The sequence below is a fragment of the Lipotes vexillifer genome, unplaced genomic scaffold, assembly GCF_000442215.2.
Source record: "Lipotes vexillifer unplaced genomic scaffold, Lipotes_vexillifer_v1.1 scaffold313, whole genome shotgun sequence".
NCBI classification, from domain to species: domain Eukaryota; kingdom Metazoa; phylum Chordata; class Mammalia; order Artiodactyla; family Lipotidae; genus Lipotes; species Lipotes vexillifer.
Window position 1 is genome coordinate 90,072 of NW_006781950.1, and position 23,429 is coordinate 113,500.

At 36.3% G+C, this 23,429-nt stretch overlaps 1 protein-coding gene across 1 annotated transcript in view; it reads left to right on the forward strand.

The window, feature by feature from the left end:
- The window catches only part of CYP20A1 (cytochrome P450 family 20 subfamily A member 1), a 72,696-nt gene extending 49,267 nt beyond the window's left edge, over window positions 1–23,429 (forward strand). Inside the window, exons 7-13 of the mRNA XM_007454874.1 lie at window positions 261–376; window positions 1,428–1,482; window positions 4,393–4,513; window positions 8,960–9,071; window positions 10,446–10,510; window positions 23,057–23,137; window positions 23,276–23,429. Coding sequence (XP_007454936.1) covers window positions 261–376; window positions 1,428–1,482; window positions 4,393–4,513; window positions 8,960–9,071; window positions 10,446–10,510; window positions 23,057–23,137; window positions 23,276–23,429 — 704 coding nt within the window. The remainder of the gene's footprint in view (window positions 1–260; window positions 377–1,427; window positions 1,483–4,392; window positions 4,514–8,959; window positions 9,072–10,445; window positions 10,511–23,056; window positions 23,138–23,275) is intronic.

Below are 23,429 nucleotides of genomic sequence, written 5' to 3' on the forward strand. Positions count from 1 at the left end.
GGGGTGTTTGATTTACAGTTGTTTGTTAAATTGTGCGTGTATGTTTTATGCACTTTCTGGTGTATGTGTTAAATTTAGCAAAAAGAAGAAAAGTAAGTAGATGAGTTTAAACATAAATTTGCTTTAAAAGCATTATTGGTTACTACTTTTAACTTAGAAAGTTTTATTCTGCACATAGGAACATTGTAGAGATACAGAAAAATGTTCAATCCTCACAAATGCTTCTATTCTAAAATCTTTTCTTGTTTTTCTTTTCTAAGCCCTTATGCAACTGGAATCTATTTTAAAGAAAATCATAAAAGAACGAAAAGGAAGGAACTTCAGTGAACATATTTTCATTGACTCCTTAGTACAGGGGGACCTTAATGACCAACAGGTGATGTAATTGTTAAATGTTTATCAAACAAAAGATAATCAGACATGTATAGAGTGTGCTTTTTATCCACTTTAATTAACCCAGACGCCCTCCTAGAATTCAATGGCTTTTTTCTTTTTTTTTTTTTTGTGGTACACGGGCCTCTCACTGTTGTGGCCTCTCCCATTGTGGAGCACAGGCTCCGGATGTGCAGGCTCAGCAGCCATGGCTCACAGGCCCAGCCGCTCCACAGCATGTGGGATCTTCCCGGACCGGGGCACGAACCCGTGTCCCCTGCATCAGCAGGCGGACTCTCAACCACTGCGCCACCAGGGAAGCCTCTTTTTTCTTTTTTATTGTACATCATCCAGAAATAGTATTTAGTATTTAGTCTCCTGTTATTTAGTTCTTTGAAGCAGCTATATGGTATTTAATATTTGAGTAAGCAAATATCGAACCAAAGTTCTCTGACTGTAAAAGAGGAGGACTTGGATAAGCCTGTACTGACTAAGCTGCTCTGCCTACATTACCAGGTGTGGCAGCTTGGCTTGTTCCCAGTGTGTCTGTCACCCCAGCACACCACTGGGATATTGTGTGTTTGTGGTGTTGTCAGGCAAAGGACAGGAGTGGAGCTGTTACTGGCACACCTACCTGTTCAATGTAGGAATCTTCTGCCCTACTCTATGCATGCAAGTGCTCATAGACAAAAGCGGTTTTCTGGATGTGTGTGGGTGCAGAAATTATATCAGGATCCAGGACAGTGGCAGGCTCTTCACTGTTCCTGAGTCTTCGTTCTGCTCTAGGCCAAGCTAGAACGATAGCACTGAACCAGTTTGTTTGATGTATCATGAGCCAGTAATATTACTGGGTAAGTGTTCACTGTATCAAAAATGCAGTGCAGTGTTTCGGTTGGTTTTTTCATTATATAGATTTTCTTTAAGTGAAAACCTCATAAAGAAATAACATGTTTTCCCTTTCCTTAACTCCCATTTTGTATTCTAGGTGATTTTACTAGGGCCTAATATAGGCCACCTTACATTTCACACTTTCTAAACTTAGTTTTGTTTCCTAGATCCTAGAAGACAGTATGATATTTTCTCTGGCCAGTTGCATAATAACTGCAAAATGTAAGTATAAATTGATTTCTGTTTGAGATAGGTTATAAAATATACAAGGAGAAAGCTATTCTAAAATAAAGGAAACACTGTTTGCAAGACCTCTTTATAATTTCCCTTCGTTCTTCTTTTTTTATTCTTGTTTGAAAGGCTTGATTCACACAGGCACCTTTTTTTTTTTAAACCCCAGATGCTCTGTCCCACCTCTGAACATTGCCATAAATTTCTTGACACAGTTTATGGATTGTGAATTCTAGTTAGTGCCTTTAAAATGAACTGCTATTGACACCTTTCTAGCCAGAGCTGTGAGCTTTTCAATTTCCTGCTGTGGCTTTTCACTTTGTCTTCAATCTAGTCTGCTATTATTAAGACCTACCAGCAGAGGATATAGGCCACAGAAATCATGATTTAAAAAGAACTCTTCTCTTGGTGGAATTGAAGGTGATTATTATTTAAAATTCTAAAATGGGTGATATATTTCTAGTTTCCTTACTGGTTTTTAGTTTATCAGACTAACATTTGTTTATACAGTATTTGTAAAAATTTGTATATCCATAAAAATATACTGACATAAAATGCTAAACATCAGTTTAAAATCTAAAGAATTTATGTTAACTTGAAGGATTTCACTCACAACTCTTTCTGTTTAAGAAAATTTTAAAAAGGATGAGTATAAATGTAAACTTCCTGTATTTCTTCTTTGTAAAATTTTTGATATCTAGACATGTCCAGATATTATAGATTAAATGGAATTTAGGTAAGCATGTGTCAAAAATAATGTATCAAACCTTTTAAATACTTGTTTAAAAATTTATCACATTAAAATATATCTTTGCTGAAGACCTTCAAAAAATCTGAATCATTTATACTCTGGATACCATAAAAAGTGACCATTTCCAAGGTTGATTTAATATTTTAATCTTTTTTGCAGTTTTTAGGGGGAATTTTCATAGTATTGCTATTTGCATGTGGGTTGGTTATTTTTTAAGGCACCTCTGAAATTTTGAGAGTCAAGATCGGCAGGAAACCTTAATTAAAGTCCCTCCTCTGCGACTTAGCAAGTCTTAGCCTAGAGCAAGATACTGAACTCTGCATTTCTTTCCTTTTCTAAAATAAGGGTGACCTCCAAGGTATCTTTCAACTATAAAATGGTGTCTTGATTCAATAGTATAATTAAAGAATATTAAGTGGCTTAAAATCCCATTTTAAAGCTATCCCCTCTGTCATACTCTTTAATAGAGTTGTACAAAAGAACTAATGTTTGAGGTTATTAAACGTATACATTTAAATTAATTTTAAGTGATAATCTAGTCAATCAGTGTATATGAGTGCCTACTGTATGCAAATACTTGTGCTAAATCTTTCAATATTATATATTACTACATATTGTTGTAAAATTGCATACATGTACATATTGTACACTGTCCATGTAAGTTTTCATATCACTTGTGAAATAGAAATTCTGCAGTTCACTCAAAAGCCATAATAAAGAAACATATGTAGGAAAAAGTTAAGGTCCGCTACTCCTATGTGTTTTATGAACTCTGGGTGTGAGTAAATTATCAAAATAATTGAGCATGAGGTAGCTGTTGATTTTATTGATAATATTTAGTGCAGAAAGTGAATTATGTATTTTCCAGGCATTGGAATTGGATGATAAGTGACTTAGGCGAACATTTAAAAAAATTAACTTTGAGATAAATTTAAGCCAGCCCTTTAGCTCAGGAAAGAGGTAATTAATAAGCAGAAGTAGAAATTATTAAATGCATTTTAAGAAGTATTTGACGTAGAAAAAGTAGAGCTGTACATAGAGTCATATCAAGCATAGTCTAGGGAAAGAGATATTATGTGTCTGGATGGTTCCATTTGAACAGTTGTAATCCCAGTGGATTCCTAAAGGGAATATAACTACTGTTTCCTCTGTTTTACGTTCATCACGTAACTAATTTTCTTACCTTTTGATTTCCCCAGTGACTGTAATCCATAGCTATTTTAAGCAAAAGAAGCCATAAGCTAGTGATCTTCCAGTGTTGGTGTTCATCAAAATAATTGTGATATTTGTTAGAAATATAGATCCCTGGACCACACCCTAAACCTACTGAGTCAGGATCTGTGGACGGTGGGGTTGTGCCATCAGCAACCTCCCAGAAGAGTTCTGAGAACCACTGTCCTAAGCAATAATCAGTCTCAGTTCTTGAACCAGTGTATCTACCTTTACAAGTAAAAATTTAGAGTGATGATTTGTAGGTAAATCTCCTGCTACTTTGATTTGTATGAATCATTTAATTAAAGCTCCTGAGGAAATTGATAAATCAATTTTTTTTTTTTTTTTTTTTTTTTTTTTTTTTTGGGGCGGGGTCCCTCCCCTGGTTTGCCATCAGCACAGGCTCCGGACGCGCAGGCCCATCGGCCATGGCTTACGGGCCCAGCTGCTCCGTGGCTTGTGGGATCTTCCCGAACCGGGGCACGAACCCGTGTCCCCTGCATCTGCAGGCAGACTCCCAACCACTGCGCCACCAGGGAAGCCCAGATAAATCAGATTTTTGATTTTACAAGGTCAGTTGAACCCAACGGTTCATCACAGTTATCAACATTTAACACTTCCCCAGATGTGAAGTTTATTTATTATCATTACTATTTTATCTAAGGTAAAATGTATTAAGTGCCTTTGATTACTTGCCAGTTTTAAGAAAGAAATCTAGATTTCACTATCTCTTTTTGGGAATATTCTGTAAATATTCATGTTCTGTTCAATGAAGTACAAATCTTGTGAACAGTCTTGTTTTATCTTTTGGTAGCATTTATGTATCTTTTGTATCAGAAAAAAAGGAAAATACCAAAAAATAATAAATTTGTTTCTTATTCTGCACCCAAACTATGAATTAGCTGCTTTCATTGTTATTAATATAAATTTTCACTTAGTGTGTACCTGGGCAGTCTGTTTTTTAACCACCTATGAAGAAGTTCAGAAAAAACTATATGAAGAGATAGACCAAGTTTTTGGGAAGGGACCTGTAACTCCAGAGAACATTGAGGAGCTCAGGTAAGAGCACAATAAGAGGAAAGAGGAGATCATTAAAGGATAAATTTGAGTTGGTTTATCTAATTTAAAGCTAATGCTAATATCTAGGAAAGCTATGGATAACTTAACTTGCTTTTTAAAATCTTAAGGTACTTTTGGGAAACCTTTACATGAGCCTGTATAAAATAGTATCAGTGATATCTAATAAGTGGAACATCCACACCTTTTGTTGGTACAAATGCAGAGTGGTACAGTTCTGTTAGAAAACGATGTGGCAGGATCTTATGAAGTTAAACATACCATGTGACTCAGCAGTTCTCCTAGGCATTTACCCGAGAGAAATGAAAACATGTCACACAGAGACCTGTATGCAAACATTTATAGTAATACTATTTATGATAGCAAAAACTGGAAGTAGTCCAAATGTTCATCAACTGGTAAATAGATAAATTGTGTTATATCTATACAAGGAAATGTTACCAAGTAATGAAAAGTAACACAATATCAATACACACAACAACACGGATAAATCTCTTTATGCTAAGTAAAAAAAAAAATTAAACACAAAAACTGCCTATAATACGTTTCATTTAGGTGAAATTCTAGAAAAAGCAAAACTATTGTGATAGAAAGTAGATCAGTGGTTGTCTGGGGCCAGAAATGGGGAGGGAATCAATTACAAAGGAGCATGAGGAAAGTTTTTTAGGGTGAGGGAAATGCTCTGTATCTTTCTTGTGGTTGTGTTCACACAATTATATACAATTACTAAAATTCATCAAACTGTACAGGTAAAATAGATACTTTTTTTTTTTACGGTACACGGGCCTCTCACTGTTATGGCCTCTCCCATTGCGGAGCACAGGCTCCGGACGCGCAGGCTCAGCGGCCACGGCTCACGGGCCTAGCCGCTCCTCAGCGTGTGGGATCTTCCCGGACCGGGACACAAACCCGTGTCCCCTGCATCGGCAAGCGGACTCTCAACCACTGTGCCACCAGGGAAGCCCCTAGATACTTTTTTTTATATGTAAGTGATACCTTAATTAATAAGATTTTAAAAAATAACAGCTGTGACTTCTTAGGGGGTTGGAAGTCTGAGACTGGGTAGCAAGCACCCTTACCTTGGATCATCTTTCAACTATAGAAAAGAAGATAGGGATACAGACACTGGAAAGAACTCGAAGCTGTGGGTTTCACAGGGAGACTTTTGTTACCAATTCTTTAAAATGTAGAAAGCTTTATTACAATTTTAAAAGTAATACATACTTGTTTTTTTTAATTTATTTTTTATTTTTAAATGTTTTACATATTTATTGGAGTATAATTGCTTTACAATGGTGTGTTAGTTTCTGCTTTATAACAGAGTGAATCAGCCAAACATATATCCCCATATCTCTTCCCTCTTTACATCTCCCTCCCTCCCACGTACTTGTTTTTTGAAGTTTTTATAATACAGAAGTGTATGAAGTGGAAGGTCAGTGTCCTTTGTAAAAGAGATAATAATTGTTAACTATCTGTATTGTTTTTCCAGACTTTTTCTATGCATATATACATATGTATTTAACACAAAAAAATTAAAACCATTTAAAAATACAAAACATGTAACTCTTCTGTAAATTCCATTTTTTCTCTAAATGTGCTGTGGACAGCGTTCCTATATGTAGTAACTCCACATCCAATCAGTGACTAAGTTCTGTTGATTTTACTTTCCAAATAACATTTAGTTGGAAGTTTAGTTTTAGTTCTTTCCATTGCCCCCACTGCCTAGAGCACCATCAACTTGTCTGGGATATTTCAACAGCCTTGGATTTGCTTCCCTCCTATGCATTCTCCAGATTGCTGTTGGAGCCTGTGACTGTACACTGTAATCGCTTCAGCTACTTTAAAAATACACATAACCTGTGACCAATCCCAAACCAACAATCTCTTGGCATCAGAAAATTTCAGAAGCTTCTCAGGTGATTCTAATGTGTAGCCAGAGTTGAGAATCACTGTGCTAGTCATCTTTCTATATCTGGGGAGTCATATCTGATCAGACTCCCAGACTTAACATCCTTCAGTGACTTCTGGTTGCCCTTAAGATAAAATTTAAACTCATCAGCTTAGCTTATAAGGCATTTCAGGAGCTAGGCCTTGCATTCCTCTCCCACCTTATCTCATTACTTGTGTCTCTTCATACCCTTGGATTCAGCTGTACTGAAATTCTTTTGTTTCTTCAAATGTAAAGCACTCTTTTTTATCTGCTGGTTTTTGTCAAGATTCTCTCTTCCTCCCTCCTCTAGCTAACTCCAGTTTTTTCTGCAGGTCTCAGCCTAAGTGTTTATTTCTCCGCAAAGTCCTTTCTCTAGTTAGGTGCTCTTGCCATGTGTCCCCTAACACCCTGAACTTCCTTTATCATAACAGTTACTGTGGCCTTTTTTTTTAAATTTCTTTTACTTTATGGCCACAGAGGAAATAGACGTTAAAGAGAGGCTGGAGAGAACTATTATAAAATTCCAATTAATATCATCAGATAAATTGTGAGCTATTGTATTCACTGAAACCAGAACAGATGTCAATAAAAAGAACAATCAGAGAAATTTCTGGAATGGAGCAGCTCCACTAGTAATTTCAAAGCCTTCCTGACTATAGCACCCTAAATAAGAAGCCGTGTTTCTAGGAATACACTCAACTGGTTGTGCAGAACAGCTATGTTAAACTAAGCTGAGGAGATCTGGCATTGACTTCTTTGCCATCCATCTTTTTAATCAACTTTATTGAAGTATAATTTACATATGATAAACTACATTTATTTTATACTGTGCCTTTTTTTTCTTTGTATTTACGTTTTTAATATACTGTGCCTTTTTAATTGTTCATTCTTGATGTCCCTTCCTCCGTCCCTTCCCCTGCCAAGTAGACTTTGAAATTCTTCGTGGGTATCTGTCTTGTTCACTGTTGTAGCTCAATATCTAATGCAGTGCTTCTAATGTAGTAGGTACCCAAAAAATATTTGTTCAAAGAGGAAAGGATGTTTCCTCTTTTTTTTGTTGCTTTTAGAAATTACAAAAATCAGCATTCCTATGCTTACGTCTTTGCTGATACTTCTGATTGTTTCTATTAATAAGGTTCAACTGGCATTTACTATGGATCCAACTCGTTATTTTTAATGGATGCATAGTATTGCATTGTATAAGATTATTATTTAAGAGTATATGCAGTAGTGTAGTGTTTACGATTAGGGGCTATGGAGTAACAGACTTGGGTTTGAATCCTACCAATACCACTTACCTGCTGTGCACTTTTAAAAATTGCCTCATTTTTAAAATCTGTAAAATTAAAAAATAATAGCATCCATGAGTTTCTTATAAGGATTAAATGAGATACTGCACAGAAAGTATTTAACAGAACTGGCTCATAGCAAGATTTCAATACATTTTAGCTTTTATTCTCATTGGGAGGCACACTTCATATTTTCATATATATTGCCAAGTTATCCTTCAGAAAGGTTGTACCAATTTATACTTTCACCAACTGAATATGAATGTCCTTTTCCTTATTTTTTGTTAGTGTTTGTCTGTGACAGTACTCTTGTTCATCTTTGCTAATCTGGCAGGTAAAAAAATTCGCTTTGATTGGCAATCTTTCCATTGTTAATGAGGTTGAGTATCATTTCTTAGGTTTCCAGGCCATTTGCATTTTTTCTTTGTTTTTGTGGTTTGCTTTTTTATATTTTCTGTCCATATTTCTATTGGGGTATTTGATCATTTTAATTATGAATTTTTAAAGAGCTTTGATGCATTAAGGATATATTTACTGTAAATATTTTTCCTACTTAGCTTTTAATTTTATGATGATTGCAAGTATGAAAAAAAAACTTCCATAGTCATATCATTCAATATTTGTGTTTTTCTTTATGGTATCCTTCATTGTTTCAGTATTTTTATAATTTTTAAGTAGAAAAGTCTTTTATTAAAATTTTTATTAAATCCTTTATTAAAAGTAAAAGACGTTGGGGGCTTCCCTGGTGGCACAGTGGTTGAGAGTCCACCTGCCAATGTAGGGGTCACAGGTTCGTGCCCTGGTCCAGGAGGATCCCACATGCCGCGGAGCGGCTAGGACTGTGAGCCATGGCTGCTGAGCCTGCGCATCCGGAGCCTGTGCTCCACAACGGGAGAGGCCACAACAGTGAGAGGCCCACGTACCGCAAAGAAAAAAAAAAAAAAGACGTTTCTACTCAAAAATTTTAAAAATATTGTTTCGAGTTTTCTTCTGGTACTTTTAAAGTTGTTTTTATTTGTTTAAATCCTTACTCACCTGGACTTTATATACCTCTAATATATAAAGTATTTTAAGCAAATAAGAATTATGATATGACTATTTCAAATTAGGAAGGTTATGAAAATTGTTGAATGACACTTTAAAATGTATATACATTTCAAACTGCCTCTCCCAAAATAAAGATCTTCAAAAAATAATTTTTTTAAACAGGTATTGTCGGCAAGTACTTTGTGAAACTATTCGGACTGCCAGACTGACCCCAGTTTCTGCCCGGCTTCAAGATATTGAAGGAAAGATTGACAAATTTATCATTCCTAGGGAGGTAGGAAACATTTGGTATACTTAACCCATTCAGTTATTCTTTTCAGCTCTGTTAGTGTGTGTTTTTAAATTTTATTGTTTAAAGTGTCCAATAAATGTTGCCTATTGTTAAATCAAAGACAAGTGTTTAAATGACAATATGTGCTTGTTTTAAAGTTCAAACAATATCAAAGAAAGGCTCCGGGCTTCCCTGGTGGCGCAGTGGTTGAGAGTCCGCCTGCCGATGCAGGGGACACCGGTTCGTGTCCCGGTCCGGGAAGATCCCACATGCCGCAGAGCGGCTGGGCCCGTGAGGCATGGCGGCTGAGCCTGCGCGTCTGGAGCCTGTGCTCCGCAATGGGAGAGGCCGCAATAGTGAGAGGCCCGCGTACTGCAAAAAAAAAAAAAAATAAAAGAAAGGCTCCTTTCTCCACACGTACTACTGTGAATAGTTTAGTGTTTATTTTGTAGGTCTTTTTCTGTATATATGTATTACTCTGTGTGTGTATATACATGTATATGTATGCATTTTAAAAACCAAATTCATATGTGAAAGAGTATCCTATATATTCTTTAATTTTCTTTTATTGAGTGTACCATGGCAATTGATACAACTGGCACTTACTATGGATCCAACTCATTATTTTTAATGGATGCATAGTATTGCATTGTATGAATGTACCATAATTTATTTAAGCAGTGCCCATTGATGGAAATTTAGATTGATGTTAATTTTTTTCATTATTACAAATTGTATACTTGTACTGGTATTGGGAGAGCCTTAGAAAAGGAGTTTGGGGGCCAAACAGCACATGTGTGTAAAATTTAAATTGCCCTCTGAAAGGCAATTTATACTTTGAGCAACAGTGTATGAGAATGTTTTTCCTTTCCATATTCTTACCACATCTGGATTTATGAATCTTATATGAAAAATTGTCTCTTAATTTGCTTTCCCCTGATCATTGGAGAGATTGAACAGCTTTTCATGTATATACTAACAGTTTGTATTTCCTTTAACTTCTTTCTAGTGAGTTTATATGTCTTTTTGTATATTATACATATTAATTCTGTCACTTATATGGCAGGTTTTTTTTCCTGTCTGTTATTTATCTTCTACTTGTTTTATGGTGTGTTTTTTGTTTTATTTTTACTGGATATGGGTTTTAAATTTTCATGTAGTGAAGTTTGTTATTCCTTTATGGCTTCGATATTTTGTGACATGCTCATCCTTCCCACTGTGAGATCACCAAAATAATGGTCTGTGTTTTCTTCTATTATTTTATTTTTTATTTTGTATTCACTATCTATATTAAAAGAGCATTTAGATAAGTTGGCTTTCTGGCCATCATTTTGTCTCTGTTAGACCTTGAATAACTAGAGTAATTTTTTTTTGCAGACCCTTGTCCTTTATGCCCTTGGAGTGGTGCTTCAGGATCCCAGTACTTGGCCGTCACCATACAAGTATGAAATTTCTGTCATTGTCTTTGCAATTATTGATTTTTATGTGTTTGCATGTTTTGTGTTCCTTTTTAAGTTTTGAGGAGAAAATTCAATATGTAACAGGCATATAACAAAAGAAAGCCACTGCCTTCCCTGTGTATCTTCTGCTCACTGCTTTTTCTTTCATGAATCTACTGTCTGCTACCTTTTGTCTCTCCTATTACCACTTCTATCCTAAGATCTATTTAATTACTTAATCTCTATAATTATTCTTTAATTTCAGTGGTATTTTGGAGTTATTTTACTGATAAGTGGGTATTTTTAAATTAATTACTTAATTTTATTTTTGGCTGTGTTGGGTCTTTGTTGCTGCACGGGGGCTTTCTCTAGTTGTGGCGAGTGGGTCTACTCTTAGTTCTGGTGCGCAGGCTTCTCATTACAGTGGTTTCTCTTGTTGCGGAGCATGGGCTCTAGGCATGTGGGCTTCAGTAGTTGTGAAACGCGAGCTCAGTAGTTGTGGCTTGTGGGTTCTAGAGCGCAGGCTCAGTAGTTGTGGTGCACAGGCTTAGTTGGTCCGCAGCATGTGGGATCTTCCCGTACCTGGTCTCAAACCCATGTCCCCTGCAATGGCAGGCGGATTCTCAACCACTGCACCACCAGGGAAGCCCTGGTAAGTGGGTATTGGTTGTGCAGTTTCTTTGTTTTCCTTCTTTTGGTCTCAATTATTAAGCTCTTTAGTCGAATGCAGAACATAGTTGTTGTGTGTATGTTGTTATGTGTGAGAACAGCAAGGGAGGGAAAAGGTGAAGAATAAAGTTGATATTGTTCGCCCCTTAGGTAGGCATCTGGTAAATCCGCCTTAAAGAAATGGGTTAAGATTTACTGCCCTGAAGAAGGTTATTCGTTGAGTTGATTGGGACTAAGAACTGTGTGAAACGCAGGGGACAGAGTTGATGACATGGTTGAAGTAGTACCTACTTGTGGAATATAAGGATGGGCCCTTTTAAGTGTTCCTATCATTTCAGTTTTTAATATTACAATGACATTAAAGGGGAATCTATTAATAAATGAAATAGCAGTCCTTCAAAATCTTCTGTAAAAATTAAGTAAATTTTATATTCCAAGGGGCTTTTGCAGCAAAATTAAAGATATACATTGGTTAAAAAAAAAGTATGCTTATAATTATAAAAAATTAAAATTTCAAATTTTAAAACCTTAAAAAAATTTCATGTGGAAAAATGCCAAGTTTTTGCTAAACTTTTGGTGTGATGCGAAAAGCATAAGAACTTTGCTGGAACTTTTGACACTATTCCTATCAAAGCACTCAGAGAATCTAGATTACAGATTGAAAATACTGAAAGGAATATATGCTAAAGTGCGGAAATCATTTTTACTAATCAAATGCAGTCAAATTTAAGAAATATTATTAATAAAGTTGTATACCAAGGAAAAGCTTTCTTAGGTTGTGCAGCTCATCACCCATCCCTTGTGAAAAGTCCATAGATTCATTTGTGTCAGCACCTTGAGAGGATCCTTGAGAGACTAATTCACAGTAGCAAAAATGTTCGTAGACTGAAATAGACCCTGTAGAGATAATTGATTAATTATAGTTTAAATATGTGTCACACAGAGGAAGATGAAGAGGTTGACTTTTTTCACTATATTTAATGCTCTTGAGGTCAACAGAGGATGTTGCATATCTTTTTATGGCTGAGTAGTATTCTATCGTATGGATGTACAGTGTTTGTTCAACTTTACCCCACTGAAGGACATTTGGTTTGTTTGCAGTATTTTGCTTTTAGGAATAAAGCTGTTATAAACGTCTGTGTACAAGTTTTGTGTGAACATAGGGTTTCATTTTTTAGGATAAATGCCCAAGAGTACGATTGCTGGGTTATGTGGTTAGTGCATATTTAATTTTGCAAGAAACTGCCAGGCTATTTTTCTCAGATTCTTAGCAGCAGGTTTTGAGAGATTCAGCTTCTCTGCAGCCTCAATAGCATTAACTATTGTCACTATTTTTTATTTTAATTGTTCTAATAGGTTTGTGGTGATATTTCATTGTGGTTTTTGTAAGTTTTTTTTGAGTGAGTAGCTGACATTACCTTATTCTCCCTATAGAAAAATGTCTAGGTATGATTTATTTACAGAAATAAATGCATGGAAATACATTATTATTGTATTGGCAGTATCTCAGAGGAAGAAACCCTGGGTCAAATTCTATGACTTAAATGGATCATAATGTAAATATTACTCTATACCAAATAATGAAATATTATCAACTTTAAAAAAACAGACTGAAATAGAATTCTCAACTGAAAAGAGTGAAGACATGACTTCCCTGGTGGCACAGTGGTTAAGAATCCACCTGCCAATGCAGGGGACATGGGTTTGATCCCTGGTCCAGGAAGATCCCACATGCCATGGAGCAACTAAGCCTGTGTGCCACAACTACTGAGCCTGTGCTCTAGAGCCGGCAAGCCACAACTAGTGAAGCCACGTGCTGCAACTACTGAAGCCTGCGTGCCTAGAGCCCATGCTCCGCAACAAGAGAAGCCACTGCAATGAGAAGCCTGTGCACTGCAACGGAGAGTAGCTGCCACTTGCTGCAAGTAGAGAAAGCCTGCGTGTAGCAAGGAAGACCCAGTGCAGCCAAAAATAAATAAATAAAATTAAAAAAAAAAAAAAAGAATGAAGAGAAACATTCAAAACCTCAGTACGGACTGGGACCAAGATAGTGACATAGCAGGCTTCTGAATTTCCTTCCTCACACAGATGCATTGAATGTACAGCTACACATGGAGCAATTCCCTCTGAGAAAAAAATCCAGGAGCTAGCTGAGTGACTCCTACACATTGGGCAAATGAGAAAATACCCACATTGAAACAGGTAGAAAAGAATGAGACACATTCTTGCCATAAACCCCACCCCCAGCCCAGTGCCATATAGTCAGGAGGGAACCCCCAAGTCCCAGCTTCTCCCTGCGGATTGAAGGCTTTGGACCACATATTTAGTGCCCTGGCTTTAAAGACTCCCACCTGAGGAGTGGGCTCCTAAAACATCTACCTCCGAAAGCCATCTGGGCTTGCATTCATGAGTCCCACAGGACTGTAGCAAAGAAAGAAGCAGTTCTTAATGGGAGCATAGCGTGAGCACAAGCATTCATCATGGCTGTCCCCATAGGGCTCAACATAGAGGGAACAGGAAAAAATGCCTGTCTCCCAGTCTTTCTCTGAAGGAGGTTGACTACATACTTTACAAGCTGCTGCCTGAAGGTCTAGCTTCTAATTGGCATGCATCTGGGTATACTGGCTGTGATCCTCCCCAGACCCTGGGGGAGTCAGTGGACACACCTCCAACCTTCTCCTTCTGGTTCACTCCAACAATAAAACCAGGTCGCCAGCATCTCCCTTGCACAGACATCTAGTGTCCCAACCTTTATGGCTGCCATGCGAGGGAGGGATATGCCCTAAATCTCATAGCTCTGATAGCTAGTACATCTTGCATTCATAAGTCCTATGGGACTATAGCAAACAAAGAAGCATATGTTAATGGGCATGTAGGTATTTGTGGTTAGCACCCACTTTTCAGTGCAGAGGGAGCAGGCAAAAATGCCCATCTCCCAGTCTTTCTCTGGAAGGAGTTTGACTACATACCTCACAAGCTGTTGGCTGAGGGTCTGGCTTTTAATTACCACCATCCAGGTGTTGACTGATCTTCCGGACCCCAGAAGGGCTGATGGGTACTTTCCTCACCTTCTCCCCCAAACTTTACTCCAACAATAAGTCCAGCTTGCAAGTATCTCCCAGGAAGGAGCTTGTCCACACATCTAGCAGTCCAGCTTTTATAACTGCCACCCAAGGGACAGGCCCCCATCACCCAGCTGTGATAGCTTATGGGACTTGCATTTACAAGTTCCACATGATTATAGTAAAGAAACAAACAGTTTTTAAATGGGTGCAGGAACACCCCCTGTGGCTATACACCCAGGCTCAGCACAGAGGGAGCAGATAAAAACGTACATCTCCCAGTTTCTCCTTGGAAGCAGTTTGACTACATACATCCTTACCTGTTGCCTGGCAGTCTATCTTTTTATCAGCCTGTGTATAGGTGCTGTGATCCTCTCCTTTTGGACACTGACAGGTCATGACATACCCTCAACTACTGGGAGCAACTGTGAACAAAGACAGCAGGTTGGACAATCACAGACGTTTAAGAGGCAACCAGGAAGTCAGGCTAGGCTAATTAATGAGCTTCATCTCCTACACAAGACTGTGACAGCAGTCTATTTTACTAGATAAAATAGTCTGCTGTAAAGTGATGACACTGGAGAAAGACTGGAACAGCCATTGCTGGCTTTCCGTGAAAAGCCATATGCCAAGGAATGTGGGCAAACATAGGAAGCTGGAACACACAAGGAAATGATTTCTACTCTAGAACCTCTAGAAAGAAGTGCAGCCCTGCTGACACCTTCATATTAGCCCGAGTGAAGAAGGAGCCCCCCAGGAAGGAATCCTGGAAGATATGCCCTTGGATCCTGACAGTGAGGCTTATGTAACGCCTTCTGAGGAGCAATATCAGGACTACGAACCTTAAGCCTAAGAAAAATCTTTGCTTCCAGTTTCCTGAGATCTGCCAACAGATGTTCCATCCTGTACAAGTGCTCAGTTCCAGGGTGCCCGGTAATGACATTTTCTCAGAGTTTTCACAGTGCATTATAAAGTAGAAGAATGTTTTATCTGATATAAAGAAACCAACACAAGGAGTCATGGAAAATGTAGAAACACGGGACTATGTTCCAAACAAAAGAGCAAGATAAATTTCCAGAAACTGATCTTAATGAAATGGAGATAAGTGATGTACCTAATAAAAGAATTCAATATAATGGTCATAAAGATTGCTCACGAAGGTCAGGAGAGCAATGCATGAACCAAATGATAATTTCAGTGAAGAGATAGAAAATATAAAAATGTACCAAACAGAAATCACAGAGCTTAAGAATACAGTAACTGAATTGAAAAATTCATTACAGGGTTTTAACAGCAGATTAGATGAAGCGGAAGACAGGATCAGCAGATTTAAAGGCAGGGCAGTGGAATTCATCAGAGTTGCAAAAAGAAAAATGAAGAGTGAATATAGCTTAAGGGACTTATGGGATATCATCAGGTAGTCCAATATACATATTATAGTTGTCCAAGAAGGAGAAGAGAGAGAGAAAGGGACAAAGAAAGTATATTCAAAGAAATAATGGCTGAAAACTTCCCTATCTGGGAAAAGAAACAGACATCCAGATCCAGGAAGCCTGAAGAGTACCAAAAAAGATGAATCTAAAGAGACACACACTGACACACATCATAATTAAATTGTCAGAAGTTAAAGACAAAGAGGGAATTTTAAAAGAAGCAAGAGAAAAGCAACATGTTATGTACATGGGAACCCACATAAGATACTCAGCAGATTTTACAACAGAAACCTTGCAGGCCAGAAGGGAGTGGACTGATATATTCAGAGTGCTGAAAGAAAAAAATTGCCAATCAAGAATACACTATCTGGCAAAATTGTCCTTCAGAATTGAAGGAGAGGTAAAGAGTCTCCTAGACAAACAAAAGCTGAAATGTTAAAGGGAGTTACTCAAGCTCAAATGAGAGGATGCTAATTAGTAACATGAAAACATATAAAAGTATAAAATTCATTGGTAAAGGTAAATATATAGTTAATATGAATACTCAGATATTGTAATGGTCGTGGGTAAATCACTTATAACTGTAGTATAAAGGTTAAAATACGAAAGTGTTTAAAACTGCAATAATTTATTAATGATACACAGTATAAAAAGATGTAAAATGTGACATTAGAAACATAAAATATTGGGGGAAATGTGAAAATGTAGAGCTTTTCAATGCCTTTGAAATTAAGTTATCAGATTAAAATAGACAGTTATAACCATAATATATTTTATGTAATCATCCTTGTAACCACAAAGCAAAACCTATAGTAAATATACAGTGTATTAAGAGAAAGGACTCAAAGCATCCCACTGTAGAAAATCATGAAATCACAAAGGAAGAAAGGAACAAAGGAGCTACAAAACTGCTGGAAAACAGTTCACCAAATGGCATTAGTACATCCATACCTATTAATAGTTTCTTTAAACATAAATGGACTAAATTTTCCAATCAAAATACATAGGGTGGGCTTCCCTGGTGGCGCAGTGGTTGAGAGTCCGCCTGCTGATGCAGGGGACACAGGTTCGTGCCCCGGTCTGGGAAGATCCCACATGCCGCGGAGCGGCTCGGCCCGTGAGCCATGGCTGCTGAGCCTGCGCGTCTGGAGCCTGTGCTCCACAACGGGAGAGGCCACAACAGTGAGAGGCCCGCATACCGCAAAAAACAAAACAACCAAAATACATAGGGTAACGAAACGGATAAAATAACAAGATGCAACTATATGTTGCCTATAAGAGAGTCTTTTCAGCTATAAAGACACACAGACTGAAAGAGAAGGGATGGAAAAAGTTATTCTGTGCATATGGAAACCAAAATAAAGCAGCGCTAGCTATACTTACATCAGACAAAATAGATGTTAAGTCATAAACTGCAACAAGAAACAAAGATGATCATTATATAATGATAAAGGGGTCAGTTCATCAAGAGGATATAACACTTGGACATATTTATGCACCCAACTTGGAGCACCTAAATAAAGTAAATATTAATAGATCTGAATGGAGAAATAGCAATAAAATAATAGTAAAGGACTTCAATACCCATTTTCAACAGTGGATATATCACCTAGACAGAAAATCAATAAGGAAACCACGGACTTAAACTACATGTAGACCAGATGGAACTAACAGACATATTTAGGACATCCTATCCAACAGCAGCAGAATACTCATTCTTCTCATGTGCACATGGAACATTCTACAGGATATATCATATGTTAGCCCACAAAACAAATCTTAATAAATTTAAGAAATTTGAAATCATATCAAAGATCTTTCTGACCACAAAGGGGAAGAAAGCAGTAAGAATCTCACTGAAAAACAGCTGTAAGTATAATGTGTATTTCCATAGGATTGCATTTAACTAATATTTTTATGTAGTTAAATTTGCTTATAGTGGTTTATTACAGTTAAACTGCATACTTACTTGCAAGGTACTGTAGCTTATAATGAACTCTTAAATATCTTGTTGATGTCTTCATAGACCTCATTTTCTTAGACAACGTACAAATAGATAAATTACTAATATTAAGAATGTGTCAAGCTTGTAAACCTATCTTTTAAAATGCCAGATTCTTTTTTGATTAAACGTTTCAAAATCCTGGGTGGGAGTAATTGAGTTATTTGTTGGATTAAAAAAAATGGAGATTAAACAATCTACTGAATATGCTTCTGAATAACCAATGGGTCAAAGAAGAAATAACCAGTGGGAATCAGAAAATATCTTGAGACAAATGAAAAAGCAAACATGGTATAACAAGACTTATGGGATGTAGCAAAAGCAGTTCTAAGAGGGGAGATTATAGCAATAAACACCTACATTAAGAAAAAAGAAAGATATCTAATAAACAGCCTAACTTTACACCTCAAGGAATTGGAAAAAAACAACAACAACAAAGTCCAAAATTAGTAAAAGAAAATAAAGATCAGAGTGGAAACAAATGAAATAGAAACTAGAAAGACAATAGAAAAGATCAGTGAAACTAAGAGCTGTTTTTTTGAAAAGGTAAACAAAATTTACAAATATTTAGCTAGACTTAATAAGAAAAAACAAGGGAAGGCTCAAATAAATAAAATTGTAAATGATAGAGGAGACATTACAACTGAGAACATAAATACTAAGGATCGTAAGAAATTACTATGAATAATCGTATGCCAACAAATTAGATAACCTAGAAGAAATGGGTATATTCCTAGAAACATAAAACCTACCAAGGAGACTGAATCATGAAAAAGTAGAAAATCTCAGCAGACCAGTTATTAGTAAGGAGATTGAGTCAGTAATCAAAATCCTCTTAACAGAGAAAAGTCCAAGACCAGATAGCCTCCTTGGTAAATTCTACCAAACACTTCCAGAAGAATTAATGCCAGTCCTTTTTAAACTCCTCCCAAAAATAGAAAAGAAGGGAAGATTTCCAAATTCATTTTATGAGGCCAGTATTACCCTTGATGGAAGCCAGAAAAGGACACTACAAGAAACTATGGGACAATATCCATAATGAACATATATGGAAAAAATCTTAACAAAATATTTGCAAACCAAAATCAGTAGTACATTAAAAGAATTATACACCATGATTAAGTGGGCTTTACTCTTGGGGTAAATCTAGGATGGATGGTTCAAAATGTGCAGATCAATCAATGTGATATATGACATTAACAAAATGAAGGATAAAAACTGTATGATCATCTCAGTAGATATAGAAAAAGCTTTTGCCAAAATTGAATATCTTTTGATGATAAAAACTCAACAAATTAGGTATAGAAGGAATGTGCTTCAACATAATAAAGGCCATATATGACATGCCTATAGCTAACAGCATACTCAAGGGTGAAATGATGAAAGGTCTTCCTCTAAGATCAGGAACAAGACAAGGATACCCACTCTCACCACTTTCATTCAACATGATACTAGAAGTCCTAGCCAGAGCAATTGGGAAAGAAAAGGAAATAAAATCAGAAAGGTGGAAGTAAAATTGCCTTTACTTGGAGATGACATGATATTATACATAGATAACCTTAAAGATTGCACCAAAAACTGTTAGAATTAATAAATGAATTCAGTAAAGTTTCATGATTCAAAACCAATATAAAAAAGTCAGTTGCTTTTCTATACATTGACAACAAATTATGAGAAAGAAAAGTTAAGACAACAATCCCATTTACAATAGCATCAAAAATAGTAAAATACTTAGGATTAAATTCAAATAGATGAAAGATCTGTACTCTGAAAACTAAAATATTGACGAAAGTAATAGAAGAAGACCCAAATAAATAGAAAGATAATCTGTGTTCATGGATTGGAAGAATTAATATTGTTAAAATGTTCCTACTAGACAAAGCAATTTACAGATTCAGTACAATCCCTGTCCAAATCCCAATGTCAATTTTTATAGAAATAGAATAAACAATCCTTAAATTCACAGAACCACTAAAGACCCAGAATAGCCAAAGCAATCTTGAGGAAAAAGAACAAAGCTGGAGGCATCACACTTCCTGATTTCAAACTATGTTACCAAGCTTTAGTAACCAAAACAACATGGTAGTGCCCTTTAAATATATTACAGCTTTGCAGTTATAAATCAATAAAGCTGAAAAACTTTAGATTAAAAAATCTTTCAGCATTTGAGGCCAAATTATTTTTCATTTTAATTTTATTTTTAATCCTTAAAATTGTGAGGTATTTCATAAAATAGTTGGACGTCTGTATGTCTTCTTTGGAGAAATGTCTATTTAAATCTTCTGCCCATTTTTTGATTGGGTTGTTTCTTTTTTTGATATTGAGTTGCATGAGCTGTTCGTATATTTTGGAGATTAATCCCTTGTTGGTCACATCATTTGCAAATATTTTCTTACATTCTGTGGGTTGTCTTTTCATTTTGTTTATGGTTTCCTTTTTTCTGCAAAAGCTTTTAAGTTTAATTAAGTCCAATTTGTTAGTTTTTGTTTTTATTTTCATGACTCTAGGAGGTGGAGCCAAAAAGATATTGCTGTGATTTATGTCAAGGAGTGTTCTGCCTATGTTTTACTCTAAGAGTTTTATGGTACCTGGTCTTACATTTAGGTCTTTAATCCATTTTGAATTTATTTTTGTGTATGGTGGTAGAGAAGGTTTTAATTTCATTCTTTTAAATGTAGCTGTCCAGTTTTCCCAGCACCACTTGTTGAAGAGACTGTCTCTTCTCCATTGTATATTCTTGCCTCCTTTGTCATAGAATAATTGACCATAGGTGCTCAGGTTTATTTCTGGGCTTTCTGTCCTGTCCCAGTGCTCTCCAGGTCTGTCTTTGTGACAGTACCATACTGTTTTTCTTACTGTAGCTTTATAGTTGGAGGTCAGGGAACCTGATTCCTCCAGTTCCATTTTTCTTTCTCAAGATCGCTTTGGCTATTTGGGGTCTTTTGTGTTTCCATACAAATTAAAAATTTTTTGTTTAATTTGACAGGGATTACATTGAATTTTATAGGGATTGCATTGAATCTGTAGATTACCTTGTGTAATATAATCATTTTGACAATATTGATTCTTTCAATCCAAGAATGTGGTATATCCATCTGTTTGTGTCATCTTCAGTTTCTTTCATCAGCATCTTATAGTCTTTGGAGTACAGGTCTTTTGCCTCCTTAGATAGGTTTATTCCAAGGTATTTTATTCTTTTTGATGCAATGGTAAATGGAATTGTTTACTTAATTTCTCTTTCTGGTCTTTTGTTGTTAGTGAAGATGACTAAAAAACACTTGAAAATATGCTCAACATAGCTAATTATTAGAGAAATGCAAATCAAAACTACAATGAGGTATTACCTCACACCGGTCAGAATGGCCATAATCAAAAAGTCTCTAAACAATAAATGCTGGAGAAGGTGTGGAGAGAAAGGAACCCTCCCACACTGTTGATGGGAATGTAAATTAGTACAGCCACTATGAAGAACAGTATGGGGATTCCTTAAAACCTAAAAATAGGGTTGCCATATGATCCAGCAATCCCACTCCTGGACATATATCCAGAGAAAAGCATAATTCGAAAAGATACATACACCCCAGTGTTCATTGTAGCACTGTTTACAGTAGCCAAGACATGGAAGCAAGGTAAGTATCCCTCGACAGAGGAATGGATAAAGAAGATGTGGTACATATATACAATGGAATATTACTCAGCCATAAAAAAGTCTGAAATAATGCCATTTGCAGCAACGTGAAAGGACCTAGAGATTATCATACTAAATAAAGTAAGTCAGACAGAGAAAGATAAATATCATATGATATCACTTATATGTGGAATCTAAAAGAGTGATACAAATGAACTTTTTTACAACACAGAAACAGACTCACAGACTTAGAAGACAAACTTAGGGTTACTAAAGGGGAAAGGTGTGGGGCGGAGGGATAAACTAGGAGGTTGGGATTAACATATATAGACTACTATATGTAAAATAGATAATTAACAAGAACTTACTGTATAGCACGGGAAACTCTAATCAATATTCTGTAATAACCTATATGGGAAAGGATTCTAAAAAAATAGATATATGTGTATGTATAACTGAATCACTTTGCTGTACACTTGAATTGAACACAGCATTGTAAATCAACTGTACTGCAATATAAAATAAAGATTAAAAAAAGTAGTTGGAAAACTCAAGTTTGATTCCCTTTTAATCTGGAAACATAGGTATCTTGAAGTAAACATTTAGGGTCTCAATTTTCAAGATAGTTTACAAAAGGAAAGGCTGATTAAATTTGATACAATTTTTTATATGGACAGTAATATAAATATAGTATATTCCAAAAGTGAAAGATAATTTACACTTTTTAAAAAGGACAATGAAAGCAGGATTCTTTTTCTTTTTCTCAGAGTTTAGCTCTTTTAAAAACACTTGTTTTTGAGAGGAATTTTTGTGGTCCTTGGTGGGTGGGTTGTTTTCACTTAATATATCCATTTCCTCATTGACTTTTTTTTTTAAAACATCTTTATTAGAGTGTAATTGCTCCCATTGACTTTTTACAGAGTAAACTTCTGTACAATAAAAGATCCTTCTTAGCCTCTTCATTTCCCTCACTTATTAATAAGTCTGGGTCTCATGTAATTGATTAATAGAAATTTTAGTCTGGTGTCTCCAGCCTAAATTTATTTATCCTTAAATTTATTCTTAATTTACCCTTAAATTATTTATCCTTAAATCTCATAAATTTATCCTTAAATCTCATAAATGATGTAGTTGCATGTTACAGTTTCATTCCTCGATGATTCTAGAGAAATGTATTTTGCATCTATTCTTTAGAAGTAGGGGCTTCCCTGGTGGTACAGTGGTTAAGGATCTGCCTGCTAGTGCAGGGGACATGGGTTCGATCCCTGGTCCTGAAGATCCCACATGCCGCAGAGCAACTAAGCCTGTGCACAACTACTGAGCCTGCACTCTAGAGCCCGCGAGCCACTACTGAGCCTGTGTGCTGCCACTACTGAAGCCCATGCGCCTCGAGCCCGTGCTTCGCAACAAGAGAAGCCAGCTGAATGAGAAGCTTCCACACCACAGTGAAGAGTAGCCCTCGCTCGCTGCAACTAGAGAAGGCCTGCTCACAGCAACGAAGACCCAGTGTAGTCAAAAAATAAATAAATAAATAAATACATAAATAAATAAAATAGAAATAATAAAGTAAGCAAAAAAAGATGTAATATATGTTCAATAGTTTGGGAACATAAAAGGTCAAATTTAAATATAACGTGAGAGCAGTTTCTATCTTCAGTAGTTTTAAAACTTTATTACATACCCGTGTTCTCATAGTGTAAATATGTACCATGCCAGTGGAACTCTGTTGTGATCAGGCCCAAATCTTCTTTTTAGGTTTGATCCAGGGCGGTTTGATGATGAATCGGTAATGAAGACTTTCTCCTTGCTTGGATTCTCAGGCACACAGGAATGCTGATAGAGAAACCACAATGAAAGGAAAGATGCTAGACTTTGTACTTATAATTTTGTTTATCACTGTTGATGAGAATGAACAATCTATATAGTTAAAGTATAGTTGTTAATCTTTAGTAACCAGTTGACCTTCTTCCTGACTAGGTTTGCATATATGGTGACCACAGTACTTTTGAGTGTACTGGTGAGGAGACTGCACCTACTTTCTGTGGAGGGACAAGTTATTGAAACTAAGTATGAACTGGTAACATCATCCAAGGAGGAAGCTTGGATCACTGTTTCAAAGAGATATTAA